The sequence below is a fragment of the Hydra vulgaris genome, chromosome 12 (genome assembly GCF_038396675.1).
Source record: "Hydra vulgaris chromosome 12, alternate assembly HydraT2T_AEP".
NCBI lineage: Eukaryota > Metazoa > Cnidaria > Hydrozoa > Anthoathecata > Hydridae > Hydra > Hydra vulgaris.
The window spans coordinates 2,136,561-2,163,645 of record NC_088931.1 but is presented as its reverse complement, the minus strand read 5'-3'; the positions used below and the strand labels follow the sequence as shown (position 1 = coordinate 2,163,645).

The 27,085-nt window shown below is 29.2% G+C and overlaps 2 protein-coding genes across 3 annotated transcripts in view; one reads left to right on the top strand and one right to left on the bottom strand.

Moving 5' to 3' along the window:
• LOC100215007 (myotubularin-related protein 2) overlaps positions 1–10,828 on the top strand; it is a 54,946-nt gene extending 44,118 nt beyond the window's left edge. For both annotated transcript variants that reach the window (XM_065811222.1, XM_065811221.1), the window contains exons 22-23: positions 10,497–10,544; positions 10,618–10,828. In XM_065811222.1, coding sequence (XP_065667294.1) covers positions 10,497–10,544; positions 10,618–10,743 — 174 coding nt within the window. In that variant the 3' untranslated portion in view covers positions 10,744–10,828. The remainder of the gene's footprint in view (positions 1–10,496; positions 10,545–10,617) is intronic.
• On the bottom strand, positions 10,764–13,022 carry LOC100206696 (beta-galactosidase). Its single transcript, XM_065811220.1, has one exon. It carries the CDS (start codon positions 12,774–12,776, stop codon positions 10,914–10,916), a length of 1,863 nt encoding a protein of 620 aa, XP_065667292.1. The 5' UTR covers positions 12,777–13,022; the 3' UTR covers positions 10,764–10,913.
• Between the last annotated feature and the right edge of the window lie 14,063 nt (positions 13,023–27,085).

The following is a 27,085-nucleotide window of genomic DNA, read 5'->3' as shown; positions in this document are numbered from 1 at the left end:
ATAATCATAAATTGTTATCTAGAGATAAACAGAATTCACCTTACAGTTATTTTAGACTTTTTTTAGGAAGCTGTAGCACGCTGATTTGATCACCCATTTGTTATAGAACCCTAAATATTTTTTATTTTTGGTCCATTTTATACTTTGAAAACTTTCTTATCCCTATTATGCTGCTATCATAATTTTTTAAGAAATTTTTTTAAATCAGGAGCTAATTAATTATAGTTATAGGAGAACCAGTTGTTTGTAAATGCACTTTTTTACATGTATAAATTAATTATAGTTATTAATTATAGTTATTAATTATAGTTATTAATTATAGTTATTAATTATAGTTATTAATTATAGTTATTAATTATAGTTATTAATTATAGAACCAGTTGTTTGTAAATGCACTTTTTTACATGTATAAATTAATTATAGTTATTAATTATAGTTATTAATTATAGAACCAGTTGTTTGTAAATGCACTTTTTTACATGTATAAATTAATTATAGTTATTAATTATAGAACCAGTTGTTTGTAAATGCACTTTTTTACATGTATAAATTTTGAACAACGTGTTTCGTTTAATATTGTTTTTAGACATTTTTAGATGTGTATAGTGAACATTGATAAAGAATTTTAAAATTGTTTTTATAAAAAAAGGAAATTGCAATGTATCATTGATTCATAACATTGTGACTCTTCTGCATTTGAAGTTTGAGAAACAAATCTATATTGCTATTTATGACAATATACTTCAAACAGAGAGAATCATTTTTTTTTATGTCTTGTTCGGAATCAAGGCTAATTAAATGTCACATGGTAAGAGTTTATTAGAATGCTTGCATAACTTTTGCTCTAGTCATGCAGGATCAGGAGCTATAAAACATAATTTTTTGTTTGTTTTATTATTTGTAATACCTTACAGTTAAACAAGAAAATTAAAAAACTGCTTTTATAACTTTTCTTGCATCAAAGTTGTCTAAAACATATTCATAATTTTTGCTATATTCTAAAATATATTCATAATCTTTGCTGTATTCTAAAATATATTTATAGTCTTTGCTATTTTATGTTCAACAGAAAGAGTTACTCGATGATTGCATTTTATTGTCAAACATAAATTGCTTTTTATTATTTTAAATTGAATGGTAAAGAGTATTTAAAGACCAATGCATAATTGAGTGCGTAAATTTTTTCTTAATTAAAAATAGTTTTTTATACATTGTTTAAGGTAATGCATGGTTACATGTTGTTAACATGAGCATGTGTTAGAATAAATGTTTTTACAAATCATTCGTTGACAATAGTTTAAATTATTTTAACAGATGCAGTTGTTGAATGAACAAATATAACTATTTTTATCTGCATAAATTAAATTTTGTTAAAATTAAAATGCGTTACAGAACTTAATAATTGACAATTCTTAGAAAAAAAGTTTTAATCATAAATTAACACTTTTTATATCTTCAAGTAGACACAATCAGAACTGAATTGATATCTTTCAAATTATAATATTTCATTACAACTTTATAAAATTGTTGCTTATGTTCAGCATCTTGGAGAAGCTATTTTTCTGAAAATAGCATTACAAAAATATTCGAAAAAAATTTCTTGCAACTCTTGAAATTATTGTTAACTCTGTTAGCTACTTATTCCAATTGTTACAAATGAGCAAATTTTTTGTTCTAGCTCAATACATTGAAGAACAATAAGACAAGATTATTAAAGCATGACTGGTTTGCTTCATACTAATAATATGCAAAGACTTTTTAATTTAATTTCCAATAAACTTGCAATCACTATTTAAGTTAAAACTAAAACCAATAAAGATAATCGATCAAGAAAAGAAGACAAAAAAGAAATGAAGATAGTCGATCAAATTCAAGAAAAGAAGACGAAAAAGAAATTATTTTTTTTTTTTGTTATTCACCTCCCCAAGGCTGAGAAGGCCACTACAGATGAGGAGGCAACTTAATAGTGGTTATAAACCTCTCTTAACTCTATAACTCCAAAACACGAATCCTTGAAGAACAAGGCCGCTGCGCCGAGAAACAAGTTGAGCGCGGTACTACCAGGGACGTAGTGGGGATCAAACTAGGAACCTCTCGCCTATAAAGCGAGCGCTTTACCACTACACCACTACCGTATGTAATGCGGTATGTGGTGTAGTGGTAAAGCGCTCACTTTATAAGCGAGAATGAAGATAATCAATGAAGATAATCAATCAAATTCAAGAAAAGAAGACTTAAAAAACTGTACATTATATGAGTCAATAATTATTTATATTAGTTTATATTATATTTATATATAATATTACTATATTAATTATTATATTAATATAAATAATATTAATATTATTATATTAATGTTATTAATACTAATTAATTATATTTATATTATATTAATATTATTATATTAATATTATTAAATTAAATGCAGTAGTGGTGTAGTGGTAAGAGCGCTCGCTTTGAAAACGAGAGGTTCGGAGTTCGACTCCCACCCATCCCTGGAAGTATCGCGCTCAACTTAGTTTCTCCGCGCAGCGGCCTTGCTCGGCAAGGTTCCTGTTTCGGAGTTTAAGAGTTGAGAGAGGGTTGCATCACGAATAACAACTAAAAAATAAGAAACACAAAAAAATAGTAGCCTCCTCGACTGTAGTGGTACCCCTTGGGCCTTGGGGAGGTGAATAATCTAAAAAAAATATATATATATATAAATATATATTTATATTAATATATATTTACATAAAACAACTGTTTTGTTTGGGTTTTCACTAGCCACTGCAAACCTAATTCACTAGTAAATGCAATAGAAGGTATCACTTTCAAGATCAGCTACCTAAGTCCTGCCTATTCTATCATGCAGAGTGTATAGTTGTGTCATTAGCCACTTTAGAGTTTATTATCAGGAAGATTATTAATATAGTTGAGGAGTAACACAGGATCAAGGATGTAATTTATGAACCCCTTTAGTTACTGAAAATGAAAAAGAGTGTCATTTAATAAGTACTGCTTTTTTAACATAAACAACAAGATTTATTCTTTTCTGTATATGGGCTGTCCATAAATAATGTCAGTGATTTTTCTCAATTTTTCCCCACCCCTATATCAAACTCTATCAATTTTTGGCCAACTCCCTTTATATATGATGACAGTTTTTGTATTTCATTTAACCATTCAGTAGTTTTGAATTCTTCTGCAAGGCGACAACTGCCATAAATTCTGTCTGACACTTGGCAGCAATGCGAACTGATCAGACCCTTTTGATAGGAGGGAGTGTTAAAGCAGAAAAATGGATAGAAACGTGCTTTTTCAGCATAGCTTGAAAGGCAAAGTAGATAATCCACTTTTTACAGATTCTATCAGCTAGGCTAGACAGAATTGATGGACAAAATCCATGCAGAAGAATTGGAAATCCTTATTTATCCTTTATTTTTTACAAGATTTTATTTTGTTTATGATACGAAAATGCTGTCCCGTCTTTTTTAAATTTTCTGAAAGATACGAGTGCGCCGTTTTTATTTTGAAAAAGTTTGTATATGGCATATCTTTCGTTTCGCGTTAAGCATTTGTTTCCGTTTTTGAAATAAAATAATGGCTACTAAAATTCTGACGTTAAACGTCAATGGTCTCAACGACGAGATCAAAAGACGAAAAGTAATGCGCTTTTGCGAAATTCAAAACTATGACGTTTGTTTACTGCAAGAAACGCACGGATGCGACAAAACCACAGAAAAATGGACTAAAGAATGGCGAAGTTTAACAAGTAACGCTGATTTGATCACCCATTTGTTATAGAACCCTAAATATTTTTTATTTTTGGTCCATTTTATACTTTGAAAACTTTCTTATCCCTATTATGCTGCTATCATAATTTTTTAAGAAATTTTTTTAAATCAGGAGCTAATTAATTATAGTTATAGGAGAACCAGTTGTTTGTAAATGCACTTTTTTACATGTATAAATTAATTATAGTTATTAATTATAGTTATTAATTATAGTTATTAATTATAGTTATTAATTATAGTTATTAATTATAGAACCAGTTGTTTGTAAATGCACTTTTTTACATGTATAAATTAATTATAGTTATTAATTATAGTTATTAATTATAGAACCAGTTGTTTGTAAATGCACTTTTTTACATGTATAAATTAATTATAGTTATTAATTATAGAACCAGTTGTTTGTAAATGCACTTTTTTACATGTATAAATTTTGAACAACGTGTTTCGTTTAATATTGTTTTTAGACATTTTTAGATGTGTATAGTGAACATTGATAAAGAATTTTAAAATTGTTTTTATAAAAAAAGGAAATTGCAATGTATCATTGATTCATAACATTGTGACTCTTCTGCATTTGAAGTTTGAGAAACAAATCTATATTGCTATTTATGACAATATACTTCAAACAGAGAGAATCATTTTTTTTTTATGTCTTGTTCGGAATCAAGGCTTATTAAATGTCACATGGTAAAGAGTTTATTAGAATGCTAGCATAACTTTTGCTCTAGTCATGCAGGATCAGGAGCTATAAAACATAATTTTTTGTTTGTTTTATTATTTGTAATACCTTACAGTTAAACAAGAAAATTAAAAAACTGCTTTTATAACTTTTCTTTCATCAAAGTTGTCTAAAACATATTCATAATTTTTGCTATATTCTAAAATATATTCATAATCTTTGCTGTATTCTAAAATATATTTATAGTCTTTGCTATTTTATGTTCAACAGAAAGAGTTACTCGATGATTGCATTCTATTGTCAAACATAAATTGCTTTTTATTATTTTAAATTGAATGGTAAAGAGTATTTAAAGACCAATGCATAATTGAGGGCGTAAATTTTTTCTTAATTAAAAATAGTTTTTTATACATTGTTTAAGGTAATGCAGGGTTACTTGTTGTTAAATAGTTTTTTATACATTGTTTAAGGTAATGCATGGTTACATGTTGTTAACATTAGCATGTGTTAGAATAAATGTTTTTACAAATCATTCGTTGACAATAGTTTAAATTATTTTAACAGATGCAGTTGTTGAATGAACAAATATAACTATTTTTATCTGCATAAATTAAATTTTGTTAAAATTAAAATGCGTTACAGAACTTAATAATTGACAATTCTTAGAAAAAAAGTTTTAATCATAAATTAACACTTTTTATATCTTCAAGTAGACACAATCAGAACTGAATTGATATCTTTCAAATTATAATATTTCATTACAACTTTATAAAATTGTTGCTTATGTTCAGCATCTTGGAGAAGCTATTTTTCTGAAAATAGCATTACAAAAATATTCGAAAAAAATTTCTTGCAACTCTTGAAATTATTGTTAACTCTGTTAGCTACTTATTCCAATTGTTACAAATGAGCAAATTTTTTGTTCTAGCTCAATACATTGAAGAACAATAAGACAAGATTATTAAAGCATGACTGGTTTGCTTCATACTAATAATATGCAAAGACTTTTTAATTTAATTTCCAATAAACTTGCAATCACTATTTAAGTTAAAACTAAAACCAATAAAGATAATCGATCAAGAAAAGAAGACAAAAAAGAAATGAAGATAGTCGATCAAATTCAAGAAAAGAAGACGAAAAAGAAATTATTTTTTTTTTTTGTTATTCACCTCCCCAAGGCTGAGAAGGCCACTACAGATGAGGAGGCAGCTTAATAGTGGTTATAAACCTCTCTTAACTCTATAACTCCAAAACACGAATCCTTGAAGAACAAGGCCGCTGCGCCGAGAAACAAGTTGAGCGCGGTACTACCAGGGACGTAGTGGGGATCAAACTAGGAACCTCTCGCCTATAAAGCGAGCGCTTTACCACTACACCACTACTGTATGTAATGCGGTATGTGGTGTAGTGGTAAAGCGCTCACTTTATAAGCGAGAATGAAGATAATCAATGAAGATAATCAATCAAATTCAAGAAAAGAAGACTTAAAAAACTGTACATTATATGAGTCAATAATTTAATTGCAATAATTATTTATATTAGTTTATATTATATTTATATATAATATTACTATATTAATTATTATATTAATATAAATAATATTAATATTATTATATTAATGTTATTAATACTAATTAATTATATTTATATTATATTAATATTATTATATTAATATTATTAAATTAAATGCAGTAGTGGTGTAGTGGTAAGAGCGCTCGCTTTGAAAACGAGAGGTTCGGAGTTCGACTCCCACCACGTCCCTGGAAGTACCGCGCTCAACTTAGTTTCTCCGCGCAGCGGCCTTGCTCGGCAAGGTTCGTGTTTCGGAGTTTAAGAGTTGAGAGAGGGTTGCACCACGAATAACAACTAAAAAAGAAAAAATAAGAAACACAAAAAAATAGTAGCCTCCTCGACTGTAGTGGTACCCCTCGGGCCTTGGGGAGGTGAATAATCTAAAAAAAATATATATATATATAAATATATATTTATATTAATATATATTTACATAAAACAACTGTTTTGTTTGGGTTTTCACTAGCCACTGCAAACCTAATTCACTAGTAAATGCAATAGAAGGTATCACTTTCAAGATCAGCTACCTAAGTCCTGCCTATTCTATCATGCAGAGTGTATAGTTGTGTCATTAGCCACTTTAGAGTTTATTATCAGGAAGATTATTAATATAGTTGAGGAGTAACACAGGATCAAGGATGTAATTTATGAACCCCTTTAGTTACTGAAAATGAAAAAGAGTGTCATTTAATAAGTACTGCTTTTTTAACATAAACAACAAGATTTATTCTTTTCTGTATATGGGCTGTCCATAAATAATGTCAGTGATTTTTCTCAATTTTTCCCCACCCCTATATCAAACTTTATCAATTTTTGGCCAACTCCCTTTATATATGATGACAGTTTTTGTATTTCATTTAACCATTCAGTAGTTTTGAATTCTTCTGCAAGGCGACAACTGCCATAAATTCTGTCTGACACTTGGCAGCAATGCGAACTGATCAGACCCTTTTGATAGGAGGGAGTGTTAAAGCAGAAAAATGGATAGAAACGTGCTTTTTCAGCATAGCTTGAAAGGCAAAGTAGATAATCCACTTTTTACAGATTCTATCAGCTAGGCTAGACAGAATTGATGGACAAAATCCATGCAGAAGAATTGGAAATCCTTTAGCAGGTCAAGGAAGAATACCTTCAATGTTTGATGCAATAAGCATAAACAAAGATAATGGAAACAACTCTCTAGTTCCTTCTGAGACATCTACTGCTTTGAGACCTTCTCTTATTTGGCTGACCAGGATTGGTGGTGGAAGAAATTGTGCTCTAATAAGAGTAAAGTAAGAACTTCTTATAGTCCGACAACAAGAACAATTTTTGAATTTCATAATTCAAGTAAAATATTGACTCGTACAAAGATGATGGGCAATCCAATGTTGATCATGTAATAAAAGGCTCCTTGACTCTATCTTTGATTGGTTGGATAGTCATCAATTTTTGGGTAAGATCAAATATCTGCCAAAGCCTGTCCGCAAAAAGTTCTTTTTTTTTAAATCTTCCTCTATTGTCCTGCTGATTTAAAATGATATATTGACTATTATAGGTTAAAAACATATTATGAATTAACTTTTTTTAATGAATATTTGTAATTATCTTGAGAATCAAGATGAGTTCCATAATGTTCGTGTGGAAGAATCACTGCGCCTGAAACATTCTTTATGGTGAAAAGAGCATCAAGGTTATTTTCAAGAAATAGCAAATTCCAAGTCTAATCCATAAACAAAAGCAGTTGAGGATGTGTGTTTTCCTGATCAAACAGCAATGTTGGTAAGTCCAGAATAAGTAACAGCATCTGTTTTTCCAAGACCATCTCTTTTGCTACTAATTCTAGTATATACAGATGGTATAAGCTTGTGTTTAGCAGTCACAACCCAATCTTGGTCTGGAAGAGTTACCAGTTACTCCAAATGCATCAACAGCGGCACTTGTTGTTTGGCTGCTTTGATTCCAATCGGCACTCTGGCCTTGTTGTCTTGGCTAATGAATCACACTTCATCTGGTTCCAAAATAGAACAAACATCTTCAACATATTTTATAGTCGAACTGCTGAGAATCCATCAATGTATTTTAAATGAGATTCATTCTGAGCTCTGATCAATCTAAAAGGTACTGTTTTGATGTTTCTTTAGCTTTCTGATGTTCAATAACTTCTTGGAAGTAGACGAGTATAGAGGGCCCTCTTTCTGATTGCGAATCCAGTTTTGATCATCACTGATGAACAGGTTTCTTTCTGATTTTCGATTACTATTCAACTACTGGATGTTCCAAGCAGATTTACTCCATTCTAGCTTTTTTCAGTTCTCTAGTTTTCTTCTGTTGAGCTTGATCATACTTATTCTTGGCCAGCTCTTTGGTTAGATGAGCTAGTTTCCTCTTTTTCTTTTTCAAATCATCCTCTTCAGCTTCAACAATGAATCCACTTCTTTTTCTAATCTTCAGTCCAGCAACTTCATAATCCAAAGCTGCAATCTCAGAGTTTATATTATTTTGAGCGTAATTGAAAATAACAAGTATTATTTAACATTTTTTATGTTTTTTCATTTGTATAAAGTGTAAACATCTTGATGTTTATATTTTATACAGATTAAATCTTCGTTTTAAATTTTTTTTAAATTCTTTTTAAAATTTTCTTTTAAAATTCTAAAAGAAAAATTAAAATTCAAAACATAAGCGAGGCATGTTTTTAATGTCTTCATAACTTCACTTAAAACAATGAAAATTATAAGGAAACAATTATACAAAACAGGCGCTGTATTTAATTTCACGCTTTTTTTTATTGGTATTTAATTTCACGCTTTTTGTGAAGTTAAATTCTAATACGTAATACATTTTTTTAAGGTTTTACGCAATAAATTTTTTTAATACGTAATAAATTTTTTTAAACCCTGAAGGTAACCTTAAGGTAGAAAGAAGTGTGACGTTATAGTGAATCTGATGTACAAGATTTTCTCGAAATAATAGCATGAACCACCTCAATCGAACAAGCAAAGACTGAGCATAAGTTACGGTTAAAGATACAATTCAAATTATGGAGAGAAAAGAAGTGATTAAGGTTGTTTAGAAAATAAGTCAACAACTTAACTATCTGATTAGATTGAAAAATATAATAATTTTGAGCTCAAGTGTCAACAGGATCAATGGTGTTAAAACCAAACCATTCAATGTGATTAGCATTAGTCACCAATGTCGACATTATTGGTTGAGGGACATTTAGAAAAGGTTTGGTCAGTTTGATAAGAAACAACATCAAATAGAGTGCACAAGAAGGTGGAAGATAAAGAGCTAAAAGAAAGGTGTTGTGTGAAGAGGTGCTAAACAAAAAGATGAGAACACAGTAAGAAGATTCAAACCTGATTTCACAACATAATAAAGATGCAGAGTTTAAACTAGTTTAACAATTTTAAAATTGTTCTGGTAAATTTTGCAAAAGAATTTAATGGATTAAATGGTACTTTAAATAACGCAAATACTTATAAAAGATAGGTTTAAACAATTTAGTGGTAATGATTATTTATTGTATTAATCAAGAATTCGGATCAATTGTGGATAGTGAATGACACCCCTAGTATTAAGCCTGCTTTATATTACTGGAACAAACTACTAGAACAAGTTACTTGAACATATTAATCCAACAACATTTTACTGGATCAACGTGTTACTAAAGCAAGTTAGTGGAACATATTTCTGGAACAAGCTACTGAAACATAAAAATACGAAAAATAACTGCAAGCACTTAAGATTTTAAGATTGAATTTTAACGCCATCGATTCGATTTCATGCTATCGTTCCAATATATCTTCGGTATTTGAAATCACTGTGGTGGGTTTTTTTTTCATAGGTATTTAATGCTTTTTATGAGTGGGCTCTAAATCACTGGAGTGGGCTCTTCTTCACAGATATTTAATGTTTTTTTGTTTTTTATCAATTTAAAACCAAAAAAATTTTCCTCGTTTACGCTGTTTTTTTCTAAAATTAAACTAATTTAAATTAGTTGGAATAGAGTTTTTACTTGACCTAAGCCATACTAAATCCTGTTAAAATTATTTTCTTTTTTCTTTAAGTTTTTTTCCTGTTTGCTTTCCTTTTTTTACTGCACCTAATAAGTACATTCGCTTCATTATTCATTTGAAAAAGCAAAGAGAAAAAAAGATAACAAAAAATAACAGAAATATTTTATATGTATTAATAATTTATAGATTACTTCTTTATTCATAGTGAATTTAAGGTAGGGCCCTGAATCATCGGTGGCTCACGCAAATTGTTCCGTGTTTTTCCCCCGTGCAACTCCCCCCCCCCCCCTTGCAAAGGCACTGCTCGGACCTCCTTGTTTTTATGAATCTAAAAAAACATTTTGATAAAAGTGTGAGCAAGCACTTTCGTTTAGAAATGTTTTAAAATAACACCAAGTTTTATTTTTCCTATGTTTTAAAAAATCATAGTTTTAAAAAATTATAGAAAAATAATTTTCTGTTTAGGAATCTATGGAGCATATTAACAAGGTTCTATTTGCTCGCGTAAAGCAAGTGAGTGATTTTTTTTCCTTGACTGAGGTAACGGTTGGCTAATGTGTTTTTTTATTTATTTACTTTTTTTTAGTTAAGAACAATGTGTGAAAACTTGCAAAGTGAATTAGATGCACGCGCGACAGTTCAAGTATCTCCTGCAAATGAAACTCGCAATTCAGAAACTTGGTCTGGCACAATTTCTGTGACATCCTGTTAAGTAAAAAACAACACGTGGCATTTTTCTAACAAAAGTATCTTGTTGCTAAGTTAATATTTTTAATGAAAAAATATTTTGTTTATAAGTTAATATTTTTAATATAACATTAAGATTTCCATACCTGCAAAGAACATTTTTTTAAAGTAAGTTATGAATTAAAAAAAAAAATTTTAACCTAAGATAGGTTTATCAACAAATTCTATAAAACACTGTCGTATTTTAGAAAGTAAACAAGGCGCCTCATCAAGCTCAAAAATTGTAACAGTATTCTTTTTTTTTTTAAGAAAACTTTTTGGTATGTAAAGTGTCTGTTGAGGACCTATCGACCAGTATCTACCAATATTATAGTTGTTTATATAAATTTGACCTTTTTTCCATCCATTCATTTTAATATATGTATCACTTATTTTTTCTATAAAAAACGATGAGAAAAAAAACAATCCTGTTGAGTTTTGTTTTGTTGTTGATTTATTCATTTTTTGAAGATAGTTAACCACTGAATCATTAATGCGGAACATAAGCCATTCGTTAACGATCTTTTGATTAATTCTTACTTCACTTAAGATTCCCTTCACATCAGGAAGATATTTAACTCCTTTGGTTGCGTAAGCTAGTCTCCCTTGATTTTCAACTAGAATTTCCAATGTTTTTCCTTTGGTAATATTTAATGCCACTTGTCCTCGACTTGCGCAACCTTGCTTTACACCGTCTACATATATAGTTGAACGGTCGTTGACTTCTTCAATTTCTAAATAATTGTTTACATTTGCGTCGTGTAATTCCGTTTGATACAACATAAACCCATAGCCTAAATTTGCTTCTTCAAACCTTAAAGGATTTTTAAAATGTACTGGACGACTGATTAAGTGAAAAAGATTTATAGCTTGATTCAAATTTGTAAAACTTTTCATAAAGACTTTGCCATACGCCATTTTTACGGACGGTATGGGTACTGGTGGCAAAGGAAAGTCGGTGTATTTTTGAATAACGTTTCTAATAGAAAAAAATTTTGCTTGTAAATCTCCAGCCTCAGATATCGGTGCATCGTAATCATAACTTGTTGGTGAAATCAAAAACTGGCTATCGCTCATATCAGCACCATTCATATAGCCAAAGTTTGTTCCTCCTTGGAACATGTATAAATTTACCGAAGCGTTTAATTTTAAGATTTCATCAAGATGTAAGGCTATATTTCTTGCATTTCTCTTTTGATGGTTTTTACCCCAATAATCAAGCCATCCAGTATAAAATTCAGAGTTTACTAAAGGTCCTTTTTTTTGATAGTTTCTTAATAACTTGAAAGCTTCCTCTGCTGAGATCTCTGTTCCAAAGTCAATTGTAGTAAAAAGAGAAGGAATAGTACCACATTTTAAATAATCGTCAGTATACCCATCAGTTGTGAAAAGTACAACGTCGTTTCCAAGATGTAGTTGAAATAAGTTTTTCAATTCTTTCATATATTCGTGATCGCAAGCGTAGTAGTTCCCGTACTCATTTTCAACTTGCACAGCAATAATCGGTCCGCCATTTTTGTATAAATATTGTTTTATCATAGGCAGTAAAATACTAAACCAGTTTGAAACGTACTTCATGTAACTTTTGTCTCCTGATGTTCTCATTGTCATATTGCTTTTTGCCATCCACCAAGGAAAACCTCCGAACTCCCATTCAGCGTCAATATAAGGACCTGGTCGCAATATCACTAAAAGATCGTTTTGCTGGGCAAGATTTATAAAGTTGATTATATCTTTGTCATCTTTAAAGTCATAATGTCCTTCATTTATCTCATGAATATTCCATGCAATATAAGATTGAATTGTATTTAACCCCATCGACTTGGCTTTTTTCATGCTATCATTCCAATATAACTTCGGTATTCGAAAATAATGCATACTTCCAGATATATATCGGAATGGGCTTCCGTCTTTCAAAAAACAATTGTTTTCAAAATCTATTGAAAAGGACCGTTTTAAACGAGATTGACTAGTTTCGTAGATTACAAAAATGGATATTAAAACAAATATAGCCTTCATTTCTTATAATTTCATAGTTATTAAAAGTTGGTTGGTTTAGAAGAATAATACTGTCGTTAAATTTTATCAAGTATATAAATGCTATTATTTTGTTGTTTTAAAAATCCAACCAAAATTTAAAGTATTAACAAAAGTTCATATAACAATATATGTCATTTGCAGACTTCCTTTAGCAAACAGTAATTTTATTTATCATAAATCTTTGTTTGCGCATCATAAAGTTTGCACACTCAGTAGATTTTCATTGTTTATGTTTTAAATGTCTGAACTTTTGGTAAAATATAAGGAACTACTTTATTTATTTAATATATTAACATAAGATTCTTGAAACACGTTATGTAATTTTTACTTTGAAGCAATTTTTATTTGAAAATTTATTCGGTCCTTATGTCTAGAACAAATAATATTTTCAGACAAGTTTGCCGCAAAGTGAAATTTAAATGAATCATATTTATCGCCAACTTAAAGTTTTTTTATATTCTAATTTTGAACAATATTTTTGTTTGAACTTTTTGCATATATACTAGTAAAATTATGTTTTGGAGCACAACCACAACTTTCACTGTTCTTTTACCCTATTGAAAGTGTTTTGGGTGGATATAAAACTAATGTTTAGTTTTCTAATCCAACTGAAGTTGTTAGATGATACATTTTAAATAAATAATGCGGCGGGGGCGGATAAAATTTTTTTTTTAAATAAATTAAGGCGGGGGCGGATGGGGCTGCAGCCCCAGGCCCTTATAAAAAAAATAGGCCTAAGGCGCATGACTTTTTTTTTTTTTTTTACATTTTATTTTTTTTTTTTTAAGGAACCATATAAATATTCCTATGTTTCTCAGTTTTTTTAAATCAATTTATTGGGAGCTGCGGAGGCGTTGTGAATAAATAAATAAATAGAGATATACTATATCTCTATCTTCGTATATTTGGCGGAATTTTGGTATTCGCAAATATTTTTTAAATTATCTTTCCGCATAAAGATGTTTTGAGAACATTCAAGTTATTTATGTTTTCATCTATGTCCGCACAACTATCAGTTTTTTTTAGCGTGTATTTAAAAAACTAATAGTTGTGCGGACATAGATGGAAACATAAATAAACTTGAATGTTCTCAAACATTATTTCAAACTTTAGAGCTGTTGTTCAAACTCTTATTCAATCTGGAATCCGGTTTGCCCACCCAAGTTCTATTTCTTATATATATAAATTATTGGCAGTCCCTACCTTAACTTATGGTATGGAGATATGTGAAAATAATTCTGATTTGATGAAAAAGCTAGATGTAATTGGAAGGAGTGCACTAAAATCGCTTTTAAATGTTTCAAAACACAGTAAGAACTATACAAATTCGGTATTTAAAATCCAAGAAATTTCAAAAAGTATTCAACAAAATAAATTAAACTTGTTTCTTCGTCTTCTTAATAATAAAACAACTTCAGACATTATCTTTTCACAACTGAAACACCCCTCATTTAAACATTCGTTTGTTGGCGATATTCAGGACTTATGCCGTTTTCGGATGCTAAATTTTCAAAACTTAGTTCAAAATAAAAAGAAGATAAAAATAGCACTTTCTAAAAGTGAAATTCCCTCCGAAGTTGAACAAACTTTGAAACATGCAATAGAGTGCTGGAATGCGAAAGAGCAAAGAGGAATTTTTAAACAAATTCTGGAAGAAAAAATTCTTAAGTGAAAATTACGAGAAATGACTTTCTTATTATTCTTTTTTACCTTGTAAATTACATTGGGTGTTAAATAAATGAAATAATAATTAAAATATCAAAATTTTTTTTATTTTATTTTATTTTATGATCACTTCCGTTACCGCAGAAAATTACAGCATTGCTCATTCGTTTACAAAATTAAAATAAAAAATGAAAAGGAGCGGCCTGAGCGGTTGGGACAAAATGCAAAAAAAGAAGAAAAATGAGATTCAATTAAATGAATTATTGAACAAAAATAAAAAAATGACTAAGTTTTGTAATACTGCAAGTAGTGTCTCGGTATCAGCTACAGCGAGAGCGAGTTCAAATTCACTAACTTTTTTTTTTTTTTTTGTTATTCACCTCCTCAAGGCCATGAAGGCCACTACAGATGAGGAGGCTACTCAATAGTGGTTATAACCCTCTCTCAACTCTATAACTCCGAAACACGAACCTCGACGAACAAGGCCGCTGCGCGTAGAAACAAGTTGAGCGCGGTACTACCAGGGACGTGGTGGGGATCGAACTCGGAACCTCTCGCTTCTGAAGCGAGCGCTTTACCACTACACCACTACCGCATAACTATATACCGCACTATGTCAATAATGTCAGCACCAGTTCCAGGTAGTGCTAATAGTGTCCCTGCAGACTCAGCTACAGCGAGTTCAAACTCATTTAAGTCAGCACCAGTTCCAGATAGTTCAGCGAGTTCAAACTCATTTATGTCAGCACCAGTTCCAGATAGTTCAGCGAGTTCAAACTCATTTATGTCAGCACCAGTTCCAGGTAATTCTAATAGTGTCTCAGCAGACTCAGCTACAGCGAGTTCAAACTCATTTATGTCAGCACCAGTTCCAGGTAGTTCAGCGAGTTCAAACTCACTAACTATGTCAGCACCAGTTCCAGGTAATTCTAATAGTGTCTCAGCAGACTCAGCTACAGCAAGTTCAAGCGTCTCAACTATCTCAGCAGTGTTACCCCTGGCTCTGACGACCCACACTGTCAACACCGATGTGGCTGAGTGGATTATAACCGACGACCTGCGTGAGTATTTCAGCAAAAGTGCAGATGAAACCCCAAACCCCCCCGGCTGGGGCCTCCGGCCCACTGACCCCCGGGTTTAGCCTCGCTAACGCTCGGCATTTTTACCTTACCGCCACATTAGGCTCTCCTATACTTACAGCCCCAGGCCTAAAAATGTCCTAATCCGGCCCTGTAACCGAGAATATTATTTTCCTTTGCCTACATTAGCAATTGCTTCAGAAACTACGGCAAATATTGCAGATGGAATAAAAACAACATTCAAAATGTTACAGGAAACCTCAAAATACACCTCAGAAGAACTATACCAGAAGGTAGATGTTCATATGACTGACGGTACTGTTCATAATATAGGAATATCTAAAATCACAGCTGATATACTCGATAAAGAAATTACTGCTGGTCAACTGTTTTGCACTTCACATACAGCTTTAGGTTTTAACAGAGCTATTGAAAAAGTTTTAAACCAAATTGAAAATGAAATGAATATGGATAACCTTTTCAAAGGTTTTCTGTTAGATATATCTATTAACAAAAGTACGGAAACGTTATCCTTAACCTTTCTATCATGGGTACTAAACTTGTTTGGTCCGAGTTTTATTCAAAAACCATGGAATCATCATAAAGAATTTAAAACTTTTATGCAGCGTAAAAACAAAGATATTTTTCTTTTTGAATTTAAAGTTGTTCGATTTGAATGTCTTTAGAAATGATCTTTTATAGTTTGCTTTCACTGGAATGACTTTAAGGAGTTTTTAGACCGTCATGAATATATCACAAATAAACTTGCTTGTTTAATCCGAGATTCTATGAATTTTGATTACATTATAGTTACTTTAGTCGTGGTAGCAGCTTTTGGAATGCAAGTCATTTCACCATTTTTCTGTAAAACTAAAGGTAAAACCACGCATTATAAACTGCAAATACTCTTTAGTAAGATGTATACAACCTTTTCTAATGATGTCATAAATGAACAATTCTTTGAATTTAAAGAGCCACGTGTTCAAGGAGTATTAAAGAAACTTTTTGAAAATCTCATTAAAAAAGATTATGGCTTAGAAATTGTTGATGTAGTTCGAAAATACGCATCAAAGAACTTTGATGATTGCATTATTCTTGCAAATATAGTTGCAAGTTTAGTTATAGTTCTTCAACACCAAAGAGGAAAACATTATGGGTTTGGAGAAAGAAACAATGATCGATTACCTGATGAGTATTACATTTTTAATCAAGTTGTTGGAGTTGATAAAACAGTTACAAATAATATTGAACTTGAGCGTCAGTGTGAAACTCATAGCAATCGACTTCGAAAATAACCGTCACTTTCAACAGTTTCACGTGGTAATGTTCTTAAATATTCAAACCATTTAAGAAATGAAGATTCAAATAATTTAGAACTATTTCGGAAAATGGGTCCTATTGTTAGAAAAATTGAAAGTATAGAATACAGTTGGAATCAGCGACAGATTCAACTAGGCAAAGCGCCTTAACTAAAAAAGAACAACAAGCTTTACATCAGGCATCTAGGAGAAATTCTAATTTAACTTGTTTAAAACTACAAGGTGGCCCATTTACGAGTGGATCAGATGTCTGTGAATATATTGAAAAAGAGCAAGATCTAATAAAATGCCAAGAATGAAGTAATTTATTTTAGAGATACAAGTAGGTCATTGCCGCGGAAATCAACCCTATTTAAAATCATGATTTTTGATAAAAATACAAAAAAGCGCCGTCTTATGTCTATAGAAGAATATGCTACTAATTTGAAGGTTCTAATTGGAAAGTCATCACAGCAATCCACAATCACCTACGATGACTTCCACAAAGCTATTTCGCACTTTTAATAGAGGTCTAAACAAATTATTATTAATGTTAGACTATTTTGATGATGTACAATGTCTAATTTTTTGTGTTATTTATAACTAGGCATAGTGATTATATATTTTATTAATAAAATGAAAAAAAATATTTACTATGTGTTTTACATCGCTTTTATTTGAAAATAATAATGATTTCATTTAATTTAACAGTAAATTGTTTTGTCAAAATAATTTATTAAAATTGAAGTAGAAAAATATTGATAATGAAGTAAAAACTTTGTGAAATTCGAAATCAGCACCGAAAATTCATTAAGAAAAACTGGTTAAACTACAAAAAATCTAAAAAAAAATTATTTTATTTGATCTTTTTTTGATTTACTGATTAGCGCAGCAGTTTTATACCCATTAGGGTTTTTAATTTAATATCTATATTCTATTAAAAATGTATAAAGGGGCTCTATGAAATGATTGCGATGACGTATTGTCATTTTCATCTTCTTTGAGCCCCTGTCTAACTCTTTATTTTATAATGATCATTGTAAAAAAGAAAAGTTTTTATTTTTTATTGTATATACAAAAACGGTGCTTGTTGACAAGATTTTACTGTCTTCTTTGTTTCTACGGACATATTTTTATTTTTTTCTTGTATATATATGTTGATTATTTATTGTTAAACAGCAAAACAAAGAAAAACTTTTGGAAAAACACAATTTTATCGTGTATTTTCTAATTTACGTTGCACGAAAATTGCAAAAGTTCTTTCGTTATTTTCTTGAAACTTTCTTCATAAAAAAAATAATAATAATAATTAACCAACGATAAATTTAAGATGCCATTATTTCACTGAGAAAACATTAAATATATAAATGTTTCTACATGTCTCCTAAAGTTTTAAAGTTTTTTTATTACCGTCTCCTAAAGTTTTTATATTTTAATTCATTTTATCTCAAAATTTAAAAATCTAGAGATAAAACAAGATAATTTTAACGTCGTGAAATCATGTCAGTAATTTATCCTGGTTTTTTTACTCCCTCTTTGTCAAATTGTCAGTATTTAGTTGTCCCCTCCTTAAAAGTTATGTTAAAAAATAATAAAATACTCATTTACCATCAATTTTTTTATGGTATAAATTTAATTTTTTTTAACAATTTTTGTAAAATCTGCTTATAGATGGCGTAAATATGGACTTTTTCTTTAAAAAAAATTTATTTAAATTGAACATTGCTTTGTGTTAACAATTGTTGTCAAACTTTTTAGTAGGTCCTCCCCCCTCCCTTTCCCCTCTCCCTGCTCTTCTCTATTTACTGACATGATTTATGGATGGCCCTCAGTAGCGTAGCGACAAAAAATAATCCGGGCCCTTAAATTACTTCTCTGCTTCCCCCCTCTCCACTCTTTTCTTGACAAAAGTTATACACGAAAACGAAAATCTTATTTTTAAATACAATTTTGATTTAATTAAATAGAAACCAGTATGTTACACTATGCAAGTCTAGTAAGTATAAAGTCTAATGAAAGTTTTTTCTTGTCTTTATAGCTGCAAAATGGTGTATAACACCTTTTAAATTTAATTGAGCTGCTATTTCTGCTTCAGTAACTATTAAGTCTAGTGCAGACAAAACGATTTGCGCCGTTGTTGTTCTTAAATATGTTTTAATGTGCTTAAGGATCTTTTTGCAGTTGCTACGCTAATGGGTAATGTCAAATAAAAAAACATAAGTGCTGCTATTATACTTGTAAATGAGCAACTTATATCATAAATAAATAAAAAATTAATAAATAAATACACTCATATCATGTCATATCAACTAATATATATATATATAAAAAAAAACTCATACCATAAATAAAAAATGTTAAAAAAATAAATAAAAATGTATGTTATTGTGGACACGGGTAAAACGCAAAAATGCGGAAATTTTTAATGTGTAAAATGTGAAAAAAAGTGGGGAAAGTTTCTCTTAACCCTAAGCTTACTGCTGCACCAACCAAAACATTTAGTCAATGATGGTAAATTCAATCTTCTTGGTCTTTCGCAGTATTAAAGATGTCTTGCTGGAAGTCCATTTTGTTGCTTTGCGTGGAATAGATTCAACCATGGTTTTATAAGTTTTTAAATAAGAAGCCTAAATAGACTCTGTATATTTATGGTGTAGTCTAATAAACACTTTATATAACTTTAGAGCCATATTTTCATTAATGAAAGTGAATGTCTTTTTGCATACCAAGAATTTGTAAGAACTTTGAGACAACTGTTTGAAAATGTGTGCCCCACTTGGCGTTATATGAAATAATGACTTCTAAATTACGCATTTTAGTAGAGCTTTTTAGCGATCAATTTATTTTGTTTCCCATTTATTCCAAAATATCTTAATTTTAACGGAAGCCTGTTTTGAAGTAGAGATTGTTTTGAGGTAGAAACTGGTGAAACGCTATAGAAGATGAAACAAGATTAAAAGTTCCTATTAGATTTGTCACGCATAATTTATGCTGAAGAAAGCCATGCTGATTTGCAGAGAGCGTTTTATTATTGTTAATGTGCTTAAAGATTTTTTTCTTAACAAGTATTATGACTATTTTGCAGGCAACAGAGTTTAGTAAAATAGGTTGATAGTTTTCAGAAAATAACTTAACTTCCGTTTTTTTATAGACCGCGCTAAAATTTGCTGATTTCTAAAAAGTGGGTAGTATTCCAGAGTTAAAGAATTTATGAAAGATTTTTGTAAATGGAAAAAATATCTATAGGGGTTTAGATTGGTAAGTTAATAATGCCTGAAATAGAAAAATCCATGGTTTATGCAACCATAGGGAGGTAGGAAATGTGGTATGTTAAAATTACCGACAACGAAGCAGCCATCATAGGGCTTCCTAATTATGCTTTGAGCTAATTTGAAGGATTCAGCGATATATTATATTAAATTAGCTTCATTTGGTCTATGTATAACCTAGATCAGTATGTGTTTATTGTTATTTTTTACTGATACAAAAACTTGTTTGAGAAAAGTTATATAGAACTAATTAACTTTATGAGATATAAATACATCATATAGATAGCTACACTGCCACCTCGACGTCCGTCTAAGCAATCTTTTTTTTAAAGTGAACTATTGTTTTAATTCAATAGCTTTACTATTGTACTTAGCTTTAAAACCTTACGACATCATACTTACAACTTAACTAAATTGTATATTTACGAGTTAATACAGTCTGCTTTAATATTTTAGATATAAATAAATAAAAGGTCACAATTTGAAGTGTTAATCAAGAAATAGTCTGTTAAGTTTTAATTATTTTAGCTATATAATAATAGCAAAAATTGCTAATGTTGCTATGTTTATATACACGCATATTGTTTTTAAGAATGACAACTTTTAAAATAAAAAATTGAAATATTTGGCTTGGGCCCCTAATAACTCTGGGTCTCCCGCGGCTGCGGGCCCTTTGCTACGTTACTGTGGCCCCTATGGCTTTAGAAAGTATAAAGAAAATAATATATATATATATATATATATATATATATATATATATATATATATATATATATATATAACGTTATCAAGAAGGTCAAAGCCATGACAATCGTAAAAATATGAACGACGTAAAAAATGATGTACAGGCTCTAGAAAATATATCCTTGCGTTTTTCATGGTTCTGTCATATATTAAACCAAGTAATTCTTGATTCTGGGAAACCTAAAGTTACGATGTTTTTTATTTTCATTGATCAAGTTCCAAATTTTTTTCCTGACTATAATTTTCTTAAATATTACAATCTGGAAAAAGTTGGCGAATATTTGTTCTGTATAAAAAGTTGATTTTATTTTGGAAACAGAAAGAAATTTTACAACATGATCTGTTTTTAGAGAAAGAAAAAGAAATGGATTCTTTGGCGAATCTCCATATTTAACATCATATCTTTGATCGTCCATTTCGAACATCAGAAAGTTTAAAACTAGTTTCTTTTGGCCTAACACATTGTTTCATTTACTACTCCAATATTACATGGGCTACAGTTATAAAACTTCTTGACTAAAAGTTTATATAACAAAAAAATATATAAACATACAAAACCATTAATGAAAGACATGCAAATGGTGAACATGTTTGAAATCAATATTTACCAACACTTAGTTTTTATGTTTAAATATAACAGCAGCATAATTCCAAAAAAATTTTATGATAAATTTACCAAAAATGTGAACAAAACTATTTTCTTAGAACAAACCAATGGAATACTTATAAATTGTCAATTTTACAGGCCAAGCTGCAGAAGAGTCAAAAAACTTAACAAATTCTTGTTGCTTAGGATCCTAAGCAACAAGAATTTGTTAAGTTGGTTTAGTTAAGATGGTTTCTTTTTCACATTGAACTCATTAAATTTATTTGATTTGAAATATTTTTAAATTATACTATGGTATAAAAGATGTATAATTATTTTATTGTTACAAAAAATGTTTCTTTAAGAAAAGAATTTAACTTAAAACTAATACCATAAAAAGGTTTAATGAATAGTAATTCAGATACTTGAATTTCAAACAACTTTTAACAATAAATAAAATAATTACATATAAAAAACAAAAAAAACAATTTACTCCCACCAAAGCTGTAAGCAACCACTAATTAAGTTAAGAATTAACATAAAACAAAACAAAAAAGTTATAGAGAAATAAATAAAAGCGATTGACAGAAGACTTAAAAAACTCAGTTTGCAAATTCGACAACGTAAATCAAAATACTTAAAAAATGTATGCAGCCTGCGTAATGACACAAATAAATCCGTTGATAAGAAATGTATTATTTATGATTAATTTTATCCTTGGCAAGCAGAAACATTTTTCTTCGTAACAAAACTAAAAATGGTTTTATTCTTTATAGAATGGAAATAATCTAGAATCAGTCTTAAGATGCAGCTTGATTGATTCTTTATTGTTTTATTTAAGAAAAGACTCGGTAATATAAGTGGAAATATAAGTTTAACTGTATCCATTTGAAGCCGGTTATTTATAAACCATTTATTTACTTTAATATTTATTTATTTTATAATTATTCGTAAAATATTTTAGAAATAATTTTTGTATCTTTAAAAAGATATTTATATACTTATATACACTTAAAAAATAATAATCTGAGGTTAGATAATTGGAGAATTTTGCTATGGATTAGGTTTTTTTTTTTTAGATTATGCTTTTTTGTTTGTTTGTCGAGTATTCTTTAAACTAAAGTAAGTTTAGGGTTTTCACACTATAGTGTTTACATTTTTTTTATAAGGATTTTATGAATTAACAGTGTCAATGGCTTTATAGAAATCATTGAAAACCCCTAGTGTGTAATAATCCTTATTAAAAGCATCCAATATATGATTAATTAACTCAATTACTGCATGATCCGTAGAAAGTACTTTTTAAGCCCATATTGTTTTCTGTACAACATTTTTTTTTATGTTTAATGAATAAAAAGCGTTCTAGCAATATGTACATAGTGTGTTCTAGCAATTTAGAGAAACAAGATAAGACAGTAATAGGTCTGTTACTTGATACATAATCTTGTTTTCACTGATCTGTTGCTGAAGATTGCTGGTTTTAACCAGTTTAATGTAATTTTTTCAGTAATTAGAAATATTAAGAAATGATCACTAAATTCAGTTTTAATTAATGCCATAACCTAAATAACAATTATGGAAGTTGTTAAATTATCGAAGTCTTATTGCCTCGATAATTGCCTTATTTGTTATTGGAATAACATATTGCAAAATTGTATCAATAAAGTTTTTCAATTCGCATTTAAAATTTGACTTAAAATGTAAATGTTAAAGTCATCAACTAAGTAAACATAAGTCCGAGTTGGTTTTAATTAAATAATTGTTTAATAAATTTTTTAAATTTTCAACTGGTTGTTTGTAGAGTTATTATACTATATTTACAATACTATTTCGTTAATTTATTATTTCATAGCTTCATCCCACCGACTTTGATATCATTGTTCCATTAAGTATTTTTGTGGGACCTTTTCCCATGATTATCACTAAGAGGTCCATAACTATTGGCGAGGGATGGAGGGCGAAGAAGTCTCGGTAAGAGTGGAGAAAATTAATATTAGGGATATGTTACATCTAGGTTGATAGTATTTTTTGAATAAGTACTGTTACCAGTTGAATGTTGTTATTATTTCTTTTGTTGTCTAAAAATCCAAAAACCACTCCTTTGAGAGCTTTCCATGTTTCCTTTTTTCGCTCTGTGAACTCTTTTGAAGCAAGAACAAAATTTTTAACAAAATCTCTATTATAAGTTTTGTAATATTTATTTAACTTAAGTTTTTTTAAACATCTTGGATTTTTAAACATCTTGGATTTTTAAACATCTTGAATTTTTAAACATCTTGGATTTTTAAACATCTTGGATTTTTAAACATCTTGGATTTTTAAACATCTTGGATTTTTAACTAAATTGTAAATTGTTATAAATAAAATAGAGTTGTGTAGTCAAAATGCAAATCAAATATATTTGGAAATAAGTTCCATAACATTCCAAGGAAATTTACAATAGCACAAGTATAAATATAAAGTAAATACCTGAATATACAACATAGCAATATTGGCAATGATGAAAATAGTAATGGTAATAATAACTGAAGTCAATAATACTAATAACAATACTACTACTACTACTACTACTACTACTACTACTACTACTACTACTACTACTACTACTACTACTACTACTACTACTACTACTACTACTACTACTACTGCTAATAATAATAATAATAAGAATAAGAATAGTAGGAGAATTTTATAAATAAAGACAATAATAGCAGCAACAAAATTTAGTAACTAATGACAGCAACAATAAAAACTTAATACAAAGTAGAAAAGTTGAATGAAAAGAAATAAATAAATTGATAAATAAATACAAAGTTAAACCTATGTTGTACCAACATAATCTTAAATTGCTTTATTTTTTTTACATCCAAAGTTATCTTACGTAAGTAATATTACATGGGCAAGTTCACACAAATCCAAATTGAGTACTATTTATATAAGTCAAAAACATGCATCAAGATTAGTTTATAATAAAGATAAACTCAGCCATGCTGAACCCTTAATAAAAACCTTGAATGCACTAAATGTTTACCAAATGAACATCTACCAAAACATACTATTAATGCTTAAATACAAACTTGGACTAGTCCCATCGCATTTTTTAGATAACTTCTTTCAAGTTAATTCTAATAGATATTTAACAAGAGCAACAGGCAACTTCACACTGCCTAAAAGAACAACAAAGTTCTCACGGTTTTCTATTTCCTACCGGAGTCCGTACCTATATAACAAAATTAAATCAAAAAATATAGAACTTAAAGTATTAAATAATCCTGCCACCTTGAAAAATAAATTAAAACCCTTCATACTTAATATTAACAATTATATTGACATGTATTAAACTTAACAACAAAATTTATACTAAAATATTCATGTGTATCACTGACTGTATACTGTTTAACCACTTTTGACTATATATAAATATGAAACAGACTTTATTTAACCATTTAAAGAGGTATTCGATGATAAGTCTTCATAGACTTCTACGAGTTTTTCTTTACAACAACATGCATATATATCAAGTAACAAAAAAATTTCTTGTCTTTTCTTTTTTTTTTTCCTTATTATTATTATTATTTTTTTTTTTTAAATACTGATAGTTTTATGATAAGAAACACTATTAGTTTACGTTATACTTAGCTATACTTGTTAAACCATTTTTTATTATAATATGTAGTACGCGGTAATAGTATATTTTATTTTTATTTTTTACTTTTTACGTCGCATTATATTCATATATGCGATGTAGTTGTAACGTAACGATGTGTAAATTTATTGGTTGTAAAAAAAAAAAAAAAAAAAAATAAAGAATACCAAAATATTAGTACTAATATTATTATTAATATTAGTACTAATATTATTATTATTATTAATATTAGTATTAATATTAGTACTAATATTAATAATAATATTAGTACTTATATTAATATTAATATTAGAATGAAAAATTTAATAAAAGTATTAAAAACGGCAGATTGGAAACCAGAAGAATTAGATATAGAGGAATAAATAAAGATTTCCAAAATGTTAAAAATGTCAAAAAAGCGAAGGATCACGAATTGATAAATATAGTAAGAATTTCAATATTTGTTGTAGAAATATTTAATGATATTTTTTTAACAAGTAATTAAAAAGCTTGATTTTAAATTCAGCGATTGAATTAAGTGATTTTAGATCAGGAGGTAGTTTGTTCCACAAGCTAATAGATTGATATTTAATGGATTTCCAAATTTAGCAAAGTGGTGTTTTGGAAGAACTAAGTTTAAGCTACTGATGGAACGAAAAGAACTGCGACAGTTTGTACTTGTAAAGAAATTGTTGAATGATAGTGGAAAGTCTGATGATAATTTCAGACAAATTGGCCGTTAGAGAATACCACAAGATCACTTAATTTTAATATATAAGAGATTTGGTAGAGCACATTAGATTTAAAGTTATTATACTGAAAATATATTATTTTCAAGGCTTATTTTGGAGATGGGGCAACCTTAAAAAGATTTGTTAATGGAATACCATAACCTTGACATGCATATCTATCATTCCTTGACATGCATATCTTTGATGGGACCCAAAAGTAGCATGATTTATTTTTAGCAGAGTTTTTAGATTTATATAATGGCGGACTTTGGCTTTGACTTTTTTTGATCTGCTAAGTTTCATTGCTAAGTCATTTAGATGGTCTTGAAAAAAAAGATTAGAATCAATTATAATCCCAAGATATTTAATAGATAAAATTTTTCCCGCTTAGTCTGAAATTTAAGTGCTTATTAGTTGGTGCCAGATTGAATTTAAAGATGATCAGCTCTGTTTTGTTAGAATTGAAAGAAAGCTAATTAGAACGAAGCCACTGAACAAGATTTCAAAGATCATGATAAATATATTTGATAATTTGTCAATCAGTAGCATGTTAGTATCATCAGCAAAATGGTAAGCAGTTGCAAATGTAAAAGAAGTATTTAAGCCATTAATAAAAAGAAGAAAAAGAAGTGGCCTTAAAACTAAACCTTTTGGGACGCCATTTGAGCAATCGTTTAAATCAGATTTAGTGTCATAAATGGAAACAAACTATGTCCTGCATTGGAGATATGAAGTATATTTTATCATATTCATTATATTTTATCATATTTTAGCATATATTATCATATATATGTTTTCCAATTCAACTCACCACAGCATCTACACAACTCACCACAACATCCGCATAACTCACCACAGCATCTACACAACTCACCACAACATCCACATAACTCACCACAGCATCTTACTTTTACTTAAACTAGAGCTTTATATATTTTTTAACTTTTTTAATTCAGTGGGTGGAAATACATTAAAAATAAATAATAACTCAACTTGTTTTTCCACGCAGCGGCCTTGTTTGTCAAGGTTCGTCTTTCGGAGTTATAGAGTTGAGAGAGGGTTATAACCACAATTAAATAGCCTCCTCGTCTGTAGTGGCCTTCTGGGCCTGGGGGAGGTGAATAATAAAACAAAAAAAAACTTTTATTACTATATCACTGGTCTTCTTCAAGTTTTCGCGTTCTTTATTTTTATTCTTTTTTTTTCTTAATGGAGATCTTTATTTGCAAATTTGTCTTTTTATATTTTTGTATTTTAAAGATTGCAATAAATCACAGAAAAAGGAATAAAA

Bases quoted from the DNA above. Each gene is read 5' to 3' on its own strand.
- LOC100206696 (XM_065811220.1), bottom strand. From the start codon at position 12,776: ATGAAGGCTATATTTGTTTTAATATCCATTTTTGTAATCTACGAAACT.